At 36.1% G+C, this 12,975-nt stretch overlaps 1 protein-coding gene across 1 annotated transcript; it reads left to right on the top strand.

Moving 5' to 3' along the window:
• The first annotated feature begins 1,802 nt into the window (after positions 1 to 1,802).
• LOC120155557 (N-acylneuraminate-9-phosphatase-like) lies at positions 1,803 to 9,225 on the top strand. The gene is made up of 6 exons (XM_039167090.1): positions 1,803 to 2,113; positions 7,166 to 7,272; positions 7,443 to 7,551; positions 7,635 to 7,796; positions 8,253 to 8,426; positions 9,144 to 9,225. Exons 1-6 carry the CDS (start codon positions 1,892 to 1,894, stop codon positions 9,171 to 9,173), a joined length of 804 nt encoding a protein of 267 aa, XP_039023021.1. The 5' UTR covers positions 1,803 to 1,891; the 3' UTR covers positions 9,174 to 9,225.
• The last annotated feature ends 3,750 nt before the right edge of the window (positions 9,226 to 12,975 follow it).

Below are 12,975 nucleotides of genomic sequence, written 5' to 3'. Positions count from 1 at the left end.
CGGGGATATGTGAAGAGTTGGAAATAGGTCGAAATTTTTTAAAAGGATTTTGCTTTGGGTAAACTGATTATTTAGTCGTCCAGCTATTATGAAATTTCTTTTTCATCACTTAATAGTTAAGATATTCATTTTAATTATTAATGTTATTTATTTTATTTATTTTATTTTATTTTATTTTGATAATTTATATTTAAAAAATAAAACAAATAATAATATTACATAATATAATAAATATTTAATCTTTAAAAGTTATCATCATACTAATATTAATTTGGTTTTAATTAAAAATAAATTTTAAAAAATAACTATTTATATTTATAAATTTTATAAATTTCATCTTAATTTTTGGAAAAATAAAAATAATTATAAATATAAAAATATAAAAATTACATAGGTATGTTAAAACTTCTTAAAAATTAAAATAAGGGTAAACTACATAAATAATCACTGATGTTTGAGTAATTTTTTTCTTAATTGATATTTCAAAAGTAACGATTTAATCATTAATGCTATTAATTTATAACAAATCGATCACTTGTTGTTAGTAATTGTTATTGAAGATAACATAGTGTGATAGGTTAAACCAACTGACTTGACACTTTTAACACCCGAGACAATCATGCTGATCGGTTGTTTGACTTTCTCTTTAAAAATTCTCAATCTTTAAATGCCCTAATTTACCCCTTTGAATTCAAATAATCGTTTACAATTTTGGAAAAAAATAACTATAAAAAAAAAGGAATCAACCGTGGGGAGAAGATACCAGTGCCTAAAAGCGAGATACTTGTATCAATATCTTTAGGAAGTGCGGATATGGTTGGTGCTGCCTTGGTTACTTACCAAGTGGGATGCTTACATCAATATCTTCGTTCTGGTTATGTCCATGAACCAAGAAGATGGCATTCCAACAATGCTTCTGCATTCTTTCACTTAGTACTACGTCATTTTACGTTTGAATCTCGACCAACATTTTTTTAAAATTTGATTAATTATTAGACATATACTATCTTGTAATTGTCTTATATTATTAAAAGAAAGTTGAGCAATTATTTAAAAAGATCTAAACATGAGTTGTTATGATTCTAACAAATGAAACCACTTAGAAAGGAAATCTTTGGTGCTGAAAACCATATTTTTTTGGGTTAATTCCTTTTTACTCGTATAGGAAGTGGATGTATGGTCAGCTTCAAAAAGTGTAGAGTACACCACCGGCTACATATAAAATTAGAGTGTAAATGAGGCTTAAACTGTAATGATGTCATGCTATATGACCCGGATACTGGAGGGTTATAGTAAGAGTTTACATAGAGTTAGTGTGGAGGCAAGAATCAATATGAGAATAGTAACACTTTTTTTTTAAATTATAATCTATATTTATATAAGGTTTAAGTGATCGAAGTTGGAAGAAGTATCATATTATACATGGTCAATGTGGAGACAAGAATGCAAGAATATTAAGAATAAAGGAATTAATTATCTTGTGTTGAGTTATTTCAAAATGTCATATCATATTTAAGTTAATATAATGCATGTGAAAAATAATCATTTTATTGGATTTTCTAACCCTTAAATATAATGCATATTGCTAAAAATAATCTAAAATCCCTTGAAACAGAAAGTACACAATTTTATTTAACGGGGAAAAAAGAGAGAGGTAAAGGTAAATTAAGGGTAAAACGATAATATCATTGAACCACATAAGCATTGAAGGGTTCGGAAAAGATTTCGTGGTTTCAGTGAGGCGTTTCTCTTTTCAGTTCTGTGGAGCTGGCTTTTAAGCGAATAAAGAGAGAGAGAGAGTTAAATGAAGCTCAGGATATGATACTTATGGCAACAACACGAACCAAACTTTGTAGGTTCTTGACCTCGTCTCTAAGGCCGGGGGTTTTCAATGGTTGGATGCGGATGGGCCCATTTTGACCGCAGCTTCTCTTCCCCTTCCTCTGCTGCAGCGGTGGCCCATCGGAGACAAACAGAGCCAATGGGATTGGAAGTTGCGGGAGTGAAAGATTATGATGATTATAGGCGGTCTCGTTACGGAGAGATCACTCACAAGGCTCTTCTTGTTGACGCCGTTGGCACACTCCTTGTTCCCTCTCAGCCCATGGCTCAGGTCTTTCTCTTTAATTGACTGTATAGTCTAAAAAAAACTTGTTCCGAATGAATCTATTTTATTTCTGTCGAATATGGCTGACTTAAATAGAGTTTACAATGTACATAAAAAGATGCATAAAATTAACAACAGAATAAAACCGATTCTATCTAATTAAAACTGATCATATCTAATAACTAACAAAATAAAAAACTGATTCTATCTAATAAATAACAAAATAAAATATCTATTTAACAATCCTAATATTTAATTTAAATATTCTCGACACCCCCTCAAGCTGGAGAATAGATATCGATCATTCCCAGCTTGGACATAAATCCTTCGAACATCGTAGTAAACAGTCCCTTGGTGAGAACATCGGCGAGCTGCTCTGATGATGGAACAAACAGTATGCAGATATCGCCATTTTTCAGCCTCTCTTTGATGAAATGTCGATCTATTTCGACATGTTTGGTCCTGTTATGCTGTACAGGATTCTGAGCAATATTGATTGCCGATTTGTTATCGCAATACAACTTCATCGGTTTATCTCCTTCAACCTTCAGTTCTTCCAAGATTCTCCTAAGCCATAACAGCTCACATACTCCTTGCGCCATGGCTCTGAACTCGGCCTCCGCTAGAGACAACTGGTTGCTTCTTGCTTCTCCAAGTAACTAAGTTGCCCCAGATAAAGGAGCAATAACCGGTGGTAGATCTTCTGTCTGTAGAACTTCCGCCCCAATCGGCATCAGTGAAGATCTCCACTCTTCGACTTCCATTCTTCGAAAACATGATTCCTTTACCCGGACTCCCTTTCAAGTAATGAAGAATCCGGTAAACAGCCTTGAAGTGTCTTTCTGAGGGACAATGCATAAACTGACTAACCAAGCTCACAACAAATGCAATATCTGGTCTCGTATGATCCAAATAAATCAGTTTCCCCACCAGCTTCTGATACCGATTCTTGTCCACAGGCTCAACACCATCTTCTTTTTCGAGTTTTTGATTCGGATCAATAGGAGTCGCCACTGGTTTACATCCGAGTAATCCGATCTCTTTCAAGATATCGATGACATATTTCCTTTGCGAGATAATTATACCTTTTGAGGATCTAGCCACCTCCATTCCAAGGAAATATTTGAGTTGTCCTATATCCTTGACTTCAAACTGGTTGGATAAGAAGTTCTTCAGCGACTCCAACTCTACTGTGTTATCTCCTGTCATAACAATGTCATCTACATACACAATTAAAATAGCAATTTTACCATTATTGTGTTTGTAGAACATAATATGATCGGACTGGGCCTGAGTGTAACCATGTTGTTTCATAGCTCTAGTGAATCTCTCGAACCAGGCTCTCGGAGATTGTTTCAATCCATAAATGGATTTCTTTAGCTTGCAAACCCTGCCATCCTTCTTCAATTCATCAAAGCCTAGAGGAACTTCCATAAACACCTCTTCTTCTAGCTCACCGTTTAGGAACGCATTCTTCACATCAAACTGTCTGAGAGTACAATCCAGATTGGCGGCTAGTGAGAGTAGGACACGTACGGTGTTTAGTTTGGCCACAGGAGCGAAGGTTTCCTTGTAGTCAAGGCCGTATGTCTGAGTGAAGCCTCGTGCTACGAGTCTTGCTTTGTATCTCTCGACCGAGCCATCTGTATGGTATTTGATGGTGAACACCCACTTGCTGCCTATAGATCGTTTCCCCTCAGGTAAAGGAGTTAGATCCCACGTGTCATTCTTCTTCAGGGCTTTTAACTCCTCAAAAACTACCTCTCTCCATCTCGGAACCTCTAGAGCTTCATGTATCGACTTAGGTAGTTCATCATCCATAATCCTGGTGGAAAAAGCTTTGAAATCTGGAGAGAGTTTATGATAAGACACGAAATTGGATATTGGATGTTTTGTGGTACATGATCTGACACCTTTACGCAAGGCTATGGGTTCAAAGAATTCTATAGAAGGCTCTAAATTTGGAGAAGAAATAAGAGAAAGAGAAGTCGTACCTTGGACCATAGTCGAGTCCGATGGTTGGCATACCTTGGAGGCCGGTGGAACATTACAAGGTTGAGTCATCCTTCTAGAATAAGCACGAAGTTCAGTAGGTGGTTCCAAGTTGGTTACTACCTGAGTCTCACGAGGTTGTGAATTTATAGGTTGTGCAATCCTAGGATTAGTTACATGAATATGAATTGGTTCCACTGAGCTATTTACAACCAATTTTTGCAAGGATGTTTGTTCCCAAAAACTCATTTCAGAGTCATTCTCCCATGGAAGAGAGTTTTTGTCAAAAAAAGGTTGTTTTTCAAAAAATGTGACATCCATACTCTCATAATACTTCCCAGATTTAGGATCAAAGCATTTATACCCTTTTTGTGTTGGTGAAAAACCTAGAAATATGCATTTATGTGCTCGGGGATCAAATTTTCCTCTATTTTGGCCGTGTATATGAACAAAAGCAATGCAACCAAAAATTTTAGGTGTTAAATCAGTGAAAGATCTATTTTCAAGAAACATATTCTTTAGAGCTTGCAAAGGAGTGATATAATTAAGAACTCTTGTAGGCATTCAATTTATCAAATAAGACGCTGTTAAGAGTGCTTCATTCCAAAAATGGTTAGGAACATTCATAGCAAACAGTAAAGCCCTAGCCACCTCTAATAAATGCCTATTTTTTCTTTCAGCAACTCCATTTTGTTGGGGAGTATCAACGCAAGAAATGTGATGAATAATTCCTTTTTGTTTCAAAAAATCACCTAAGATTGCATTAAAATATTCTCGACCATTATCGGTTCTAAGAACTTGAATATTTGCTTGAAACTGAGTATTGATCAGTGAGTGAAAATTTTTGAAAACACTTGCTGCCTCGGATTTTTCTTTTAGTAAATAAATCCACGTGACTCTAGTGTGATCATCAATGAATGTGATGAACCATCTAGATCCTGAGGCTGTTTTTACTCGTGAAGGGCCCCAAATATCACTATGCACAAGAGAAAAAGGTTTTGATGGCATATACTTTAAAGATGGATAAACAGATCTATGATGTTTTGCCAATTCACAAACTTCACACTGAAAAGAAAAATCGTCCTTTTTTTTTAAAGATTTGGAAACAAATATTTCAAGTAATTAAAACTAGGATGGTCTAACCTATAATGCCACAACATTATTTCATTCTCACAAGACAAGGTAGTGAAGCATCTTGGTTTCTGAACTTGTTTATCTGAAGGATTTTTCGTGACCAAGTGATAGAGTCCATCAACCTCCTTAGCATCGCCAATCATCTTCCCCGAACAAGGGTCCTGAAATTCAAATCCAGCAAATGTTATTGTAGCAATGCATTTGCAATCATGAATAATACGATTAACAGAGATGAGATTGCAAGAGAGCTTTGGGACATGTAGGACATTTAGTAATGTGAGAGATGGAGAAATAATGATAGAGCCTTTTCTAGCTATAGAGGTTAGGGAACCATCAACAATTTTTACTTTCAGATTACCAGATAAAGAAAAATAAGATGAGAATATGGAGGAACTATCGGTCATGTGATCTGTTGCCCCTGAATCTATGATCCAAGGGTTTGATAGGATATGTACCTTTCTGGGCTAATGATAAAGAGGCAATATAAGATGATGGGTTAGGAGTGTTGGATATGGAATGAGAACTCATTAGTTGATACAATTGCTCTAGCTGTTCTTTGCTGAAGGCAGACGGTTCTGAGGTAAGTTTCGGCTCTTCAGAAGCATCTTCAGATGAGGCATGGAATCCTTTTGCATTACGAGAATTCTGATTGGCTGAAAAATTCTCGGCTGGCTTCCCGTGTAGCTTCCAACACTTGGCTTTAGTGTGTCCCGACTTGTTACAGTGCTCGCAGATTGGCCGATCTCTGTCGTTCCGACAATCGTTGCGACGTGGTGGCTGACCCGAGAACAAGGCAAAAGACTCGGTGGGATTTGGTGAGTGGCCTCCAAGCATGACTGTCCGCCGGCTCTCCTCTCGTCTGACTTCGGAGAAGACTTCTCTTGTGCTTGGTAGTGGTTCATGACCAAGAATGCGCCCTCTGACTTCATCCAATTCCTTGTTAAGGCCGACTAGGAATTCGAAGACGCGTTCTTTTTCCACCATCTTCTGGAATAGAGCCCTGCCCTTAGCACAACTCCATTCGTAGTCGTTGAACATGTCAACCTCTTGCCACAAGGTCTTGAGGTCGGTGTAGTATTGAGTGACATTTTTTTCTCCTTGTTTTAGCTCAAACCATTGTCCTGCATTCCCGAGATCAGAATATGTCTCGTTCACAACATTCCAAATGTCATGAGCAGTAGGTAGGAAGAGATAAGTTCTCCCTACACTCGGATCCATGGAATTTATGAGCCAAGACATAATCATCGAGTTTTCTGCCTCCCATCTTTCAGATTCTTCATCTTTTTCGGCAGGTTTCGTAGTGGTACTTGAGAGATAGCCGAATTTTCCACGGCCACGAATAAACAGTTTCACAGATTGTGACCACTGTAAGAAATTATTTCCATTCAACTTATGAGAAGTGATGGATATGTTTTGGAAGGATACAGTGTTTAGGGTGATACCAGAGGTATCATCGTAGGGTTTGGCCATTTCTGGCTCGGATACCATATAGTGGAAAAAAAAACTTGTTTCGAATGAATATATTTTATTTCTGCCGAATATGGTTGACTTAAATAGAGTTTACAATGTAACAACTTTACATAAAAAGATACATAAAATTAGCAACAGAATAAAACTAATTCTATCTAATTAAAACTGATCCTATCTAATAACTAACAAAATAAAAAACTGATTCTATCTAATTAAAACTGATTCTATCTAATAACTAACAAAATAAAATATCTAGTTAACAATCCTAATATTTAATTTAGATATTCTCGACAGACTGTCCACTTCACATTTCATTCATTGCAATGAATAACTTTGCATGTCATTATAAGCATGCTTTTGTTTTTCATTTGGTTATCAATTTTTTTTGAATGCTCTGTTTCAGGCACTTGCATAAATTTAGATTAGATTTACGCGTGTTGGTTTAATTTGTTGCGGGTCTAGGTATATAGAGAGATAGGGGAGAAATATGGGGTAGAGTACTCTGAAGATGAGATATTGAACAGATACAGAAGGGCTTATTCTCAGCCTTGGGGTAAATCTCGTCTCAGGTAATTCCGTCTTGTTTTTGTCGACTTCTTTATTAATCCCTTCACTTCGGGTGATACAGAACTAATTTGAATTAATATGATATGTTCAATTTGAAATTTGACAGCTTACTATGCAAGAATTTTATCTCCTCATGATTGCTAATTAGAGTGTTATATTTGGTATTTTGCAGATATGTAAATGATGGGAGACAATTCTGGCAATATATTGCCAGTTCCTCCACTGGTTGCTTGGATTGTCGGTACTTTGAAGAACTATATAACTACTATACTACTAACAAAGTCGGATTGTTAGTATTCGTTGTCTATTATTTTTTAGCGTCATGGTTTGGTTTATGAATATTTTTCCTATTGCTTTTCTGAAGGCTTGGCATCTCTGTGATCCCGAGGCTGAGAAAGTATTTATGACTCTTAGGAAAGCTGGTGTAAAAGTGGCCGTTGTATCGAATTTTGACACCCGATTAAGATCTGTCTTGAAGGCTCTGAATTGTGACCATTGGTTTGATGCTGTGGCAGTTTCAGCTGAAGTACTCTCTTTCTCTCTCTATAGATTGTTACATGTTGAAATCTGGAACCTTGTCCATTTTCATTTCTTGTATCCATTTGATTTAATTGGTTCATGATTATTTAACCATTCATTTCTTGTAATTATCTTGTGAGTTGTTGCGTTAAACTGAGGAAAATAGAGTATGCTGAATTAATCAAATAAGCTCAATATTTAAAACGTAACCCCTTATAATTTATTCTCTGAAATATTGAACATGAGCATATTTTTTTGGCATCCAATTCCATGGTAGTTCCCATCAAGATGTTATTAAACGGTATAATTACTACAGCCGTAAAGATGTTTCATGCTCTCCCAGATTTTCTTTGCGATTGTTGTAGTTTTTACTGATGACCGGATATTTATATCCATATATTGCAAAATTTTTTGGTAACGACTTTCTTATACATATTTCCCTAACTTTTTCTCTTGTATCCAGGTTGAAGCTGAGAAGCCAAATCCAACAATATTCTTGAAAGCTTGTGAGCTATTGGGCGTAAAACCTGAGGATGCTATCCATGTAGGGGATGATCGAAGGAACGACATATGGGGTGCCAGAGATGCAGGTTGTGATGCTTTCCTCTGGGGAAGTGATGTTCATTCGTTCAAAGAGGTATGCTCCAATTTTTTAATTTTGAAAGAGAAGGGTAATGAACAAAGTCTATGTGGTTATTTCGTTCACCTTAAAATTATGTTTCATTGGTGAAAGGGAAATATATATATACATTTACATATGAACAGGGTTAAGAATGAATAAATAGTCAAGTAGTTATTTGTTTGGTTAAGAGGGAGATATAAATGTTTGTTTCATTGCCAAAGAGAAATAGATAATTATGTGTAACAGAAAACGTTTTCCCCTAGTTCTGCTCCTTCCTCCTGCCCTTTTTCCATAACCAGACACAGAAATAGTTCGGGTTTTGCATTGGCATTTTTGGTCTATTGATCTATTGCAGCAAAACTTAAGCCAACTTGAATCTGTTTTTCCAGACATATGAGTCAAGTTTTTTGGGCTATCAGATTAACATTTCTAATCGGATCAGAATATGATGTTATCTAAAATCATATTTCTTTTGAGATATTTTCTGAGTAATTGCTTTTATTATTTTGGCTTAGCCGTATAGCTAAAATTTGTTTTAACTGCCGTTAAAATTCTGTGCAATCCCATTTCACCTGGACTTTTGTCTATTTTCTTCATGTCCAAGAATATCTATTTTTAGTGTCTATGTTAACCTATTTATCTGATTGTCTTTCACCTATCACTTTATTATCATCTGAATAAAAACTTAAAAAAGGTAAATGTAAATGTAATTTTCGAATTGCCCTGATGCAGGTTGCTCAAAGGATAGGAGTGAAGATCTAGAGGTTCATCCACTTGGAAGATTGTAAAATTGTAGAGAATGTTTTACGTGGTTGTGAAGGTTATTGCATTGGCCGTGTTGATGAGTGTAAAAAGAGGGATGTTCGGCTCTACATTATGTGAGAGCAGTACAGAGTAGGAAACAGTTTATATTTACTGAAACTGAAAATAGTAAACTAAAAAGGTTCTCCTGGTTTTTCCGCTTGACATGACTGTAAATGATGGACTATATGTGCTTTCATGTGAAAATCTTGTGGGTCTGCCACCTGGCTCTTTGTGATTACTACTTGATGACAATTATTTAATTATAACTACAAAGGCCTTCCAAATACATGAATAGAAAAAAAAAACACGGGTAAGAGAGATAGCGACGTAGAGAGAGAAAAGTTGAAAGGAAAGTTTTTTTGATGAAGTTTGGACGGAGTTCTTAGATAATCTAAGCAGGAGAGTATCATGACGAGCGTTAAGGGAACCGTTTTTATTACAGGGTCCTATATAAAGAGTGTTCATTCTCAAAGAAATAAGAAATACGAAATACAAATTCTCCACGTTCACCTTTGTGCAGTTTGGTAACGAGGCAGGTTTGAAAAGGGCAATAGACAACTTGAATGGTTCATTGATAGATGGAAGGAAAATTACAGTTGGAACTGCAAGATACAAGGAAGCTCATTCGAGGTCAGTGGGGAAGAATAGTTCTTTGATGATGGCTTCAAAGCCGAATATAGAAGATACATCAAAGTCAAAAGAGAAAGATGAGATTAATAGGAGTTTAAGGGATGATAAAACCTATAAGGATGTTTTACTGTCGAACAGAATAAAGAGCAATGTATCGGATTATAGGGAGATGTCAAATGAAGGTTTTCACAGGGGAAAAAGAAAGAAAAACATTTGGGAAATGCATATTCCCTATGAGAGTTCAAGTTGGGTTAAGAGGTCATTAACGGGGATCGTTAAACATTCTTTCGAGTTAGAGATAGTTCATAAGGCTCTAGTAAATGAAGGTTATGATGTCTAGATGAGGTTATGTTTGGAATTCATGTGCAGTAACTTTTAAATCGACTAAAGTGATGATGGAGGCTTGGTTGAAGAAAAAAGATGAACTAGATTTATGGTTTGATCGGTTGACACCCTTGTTGAATGAAGATGATATTACAATGGCTTTCTGTCTGGTAGAGTTAGTTGGGGTCCCTCTTTTATGCTGGAAAAACTCATTTATGAAATGGTTAGCAGGGAGATAGGGGACGGTGGAAGACATCCATGATGCTATAAAAAAATAGGGAGGACCTCTCGACGACGAGGGTTCTGATTAGGGTGGTGAGCCCTTATGATGTCCCGGTGGTGATCACTCTTGGATCTTATGGAAGGTCTTTCAAAGTAAGTATTAAGTTGGGATCGATGCTTGAGAATTCAACGTTCTTTCCTAGTAAATTGCTGGTGGGTGGTTTCGATGGAAGACAAACTAGAGAGAAGTTGTCCGAGGAGGAAGATGACAGGGGGTTGTCAAATGGTAAGGAAAGTTCTGATCGACCAATAGAGGATTGTATACAAAAGGTAGACACATGGTTTGACCAGGGCGCTTCTACGGTTTGGTTGGAGTTGGTGGGAAAAATCACTTTCCAATGTTTAACAAAGATGGGAAAGGCATTAAAAGAAGGGTGTCAGAATTTCAGAATTTTGGGAGAAACAAAATGGGAGAGTATGCGGGGTTGGGTTGTAGAATTTCAAATCTTTCGGCTGATGGGTCTCAAGCCCAATCAGCAAAAAACGAGCAGTCTGTTTCTACAGTACTAAAGATAGTTCTTTCTGGGCCATCAATTAAGCTAAATAAGTTTGGGAAAATGGATCACAATCAAATTCTGGTTGAATCAACCAACAAAGAGGAAGAAAATAATGGTGGAATTTCAAATACTTGTCCGATAGATCACAGTGGAGACGTGGATCCGATAACAGATTTAATGTTGGTTTGTTTTACTGCAGATTCTAAAGAGAGTAATTCTAGGGGAAGATCGTTTTATCGGTCTAAATCTACATTATCTACAAAAGTGAATCGATGGAGAGGAGAAGAATTTACAGTTACAAAAGGGTGTATAAAAGGTTCAAGGAGAGAAAACACTGGTTTGGGAATGATCAAACTGTAATTTCTGAAAAAGAGGGAGCTTTAGATAGGTAGAAGGAGAAGGATATGACCTTAAGTTTAGTTCATCCAGTTAATATGGTAGCAGAATTAAATAAGGAAGGCTGTGTGGAGTCTAATATGGAGAGACAAATAGCTGACAAAAGTTTGGATAAAATGATTGAAGGGTGGCTTTTAGAAGGAGACAATTATGGTTTCAAATCTAAGACATTCAACAGAATAGCTAAAAGATTATTGCTAAGGGATGCATTAGATCAAGTTAGCACTACAACAGTTTCTTCTTCATCTTTTTCGATTCTTTTGGAGGAAGCATTTGCTACTTGGGAAGTTAGTAAGCTATTGGGGGTTTCTTTTAAGAAAGGGAAGACAACATTTTTGGAAAAATTATGAACTTGGAGAAAGATTTAAGGTTGGCCAACTGAGGTTTTCATCTTTGGGGGTATTCTGATTTTTGATTAATTAATGATGAAAACTAAGTTAGCCATAATTACATGGAATGTTAGAGGATTGGGAAGAAAGGAAAAATAGAGAGTTGTTCAAAATTTGGTTTTAAAAAACCGCCCTCTATTACTTTTGTTGTAAGAAACCAAATTAGAAAAGGTACAAAGATATTTTTTAAGAAGGAGTGGGTCGAATAACCTTCAAGGGTTTGTAGAATCTCCAACAGTTGGTTCCTATGGAGGTTTATTGAGCTGTTGGGATGAGAATTCGTTTGAATTGGAAGACCATATTATAAACAGAAGATTTATTGCCATTTTTGGGAAAATTCGAACAAACCAACTTAGGTACGATTTCATTAATGTTTATGGGCCTGCAGTTGAGGTTGAGAAAACCAGTTTTTTTGAAGAGCTAGATGATTTCCTTAACAGATAGAGTATCCCTATTTGTGTGGGAGGTGATTTTAATATGTATTTATCAGAAGAAGAGAAGGTTGGGAGAGCTCCAAACATAAATTTTATGTGGATTTTCAGTCATTTTGTTCAACAAACAAGATTAATTGATTTACCTTTGAATGGGGGAAGGTTCACATGGTGCAACAATCAGGATATCTCCACCTTTGTTAGATTGGACAGGTTCTTAGTTGATGTTCATTTCCTGAAAGCTTTTCCTAAAATTGTTCAAACCTTACTACCTAGGTCTGTGTCAGATTATAATGCCATATTTCTTGAGAATGGAGGAGTAAGTTGGGGTAAAAATCCTTTCAGACTCTTTAATTATTTGATGGATGAGGATAGTTTTGAGAAACTAGTCGATTCTACTGTTCAAGACTGGAAGAGAAAATAGAACAGAGCTGGAATTCTGACTATCCTGAAAGCAACGAAACTGACAATAAAAAATGAGCTGGGAATAGAGATCAATTTCCAGCTACAAAGATTGCTGAATTAGAAAAGGAAAATTCACAAGGCAGAGGAAAATTTCCAGCAGCTGCAAGATTTAAGTTGAAGAGAAAAAGAAGCAGAATTGACTTCTTTGAGATCATAATTATGGAGGCTTTATAAAATTGAGGAACATAATTGGTTTCAAAAATCAAGATCGAAATGGGTGGAAGAAGGGGATTGCAATATAAGATTTTTTTTATACGTGTGCTTCAGTTAGGAAGAAGAGGAATTTCATGAATGCTCTGAATGTTAAAGGTGAGATTATCCAAGATCCAGTTATAATCAAAGCTAG

The sequence above is a fragment of the Hibiscus syriacus genome, unplaced genomic scaffold (genome assembly GCF_006381635.1).
Source record: "Hibiscus syriacus cultivar Baekdansim isolate YM2019G1 unplaced genomic scaffold, ASM638163v2 tig00002840_pilon, whole genome shotgun sequence".
Classification (NCBI taxonomy): Eukaryota; Viridiplantae; Streptophyta; class Magnoliopsida; order Malvales; family Malvaceae; genus Hibiscus; species Hibiscus syriacus.
Note: the sequence above shows the minus strand (reverse complement) of the source record. Positions and strands in the feature narration are given on the sequence as shown.

What these genes read in the sequence shown, in the direction of transcription:
- LOC120155557 (XM_039167090.1), top strand. Translation starts at nt 1,892, where the DNA reads ATGGTTGGATGCGGATGGGCCCATTTTGACCGCAGCTTCTCTTCCCCT. An exon ending in CCTCTCAGCCCATGGCTCAG is followed by an intron (nt 2,114 to 7,165) that starts GTCTTTCTCTTT and finishes TTGCGGGTCTAG; the next exon opens with GTATATAGAGAGATAGGGGA. An exon ending in ATGTTCATTCGTTCAAAGAG is followed by an intron (nt 8,427 to 9,143) that starts GTATGCTCCAAT and finishes GCCCTGATGCAG; the next exon opens with GTTGCTCAAAGGATAGGAGT.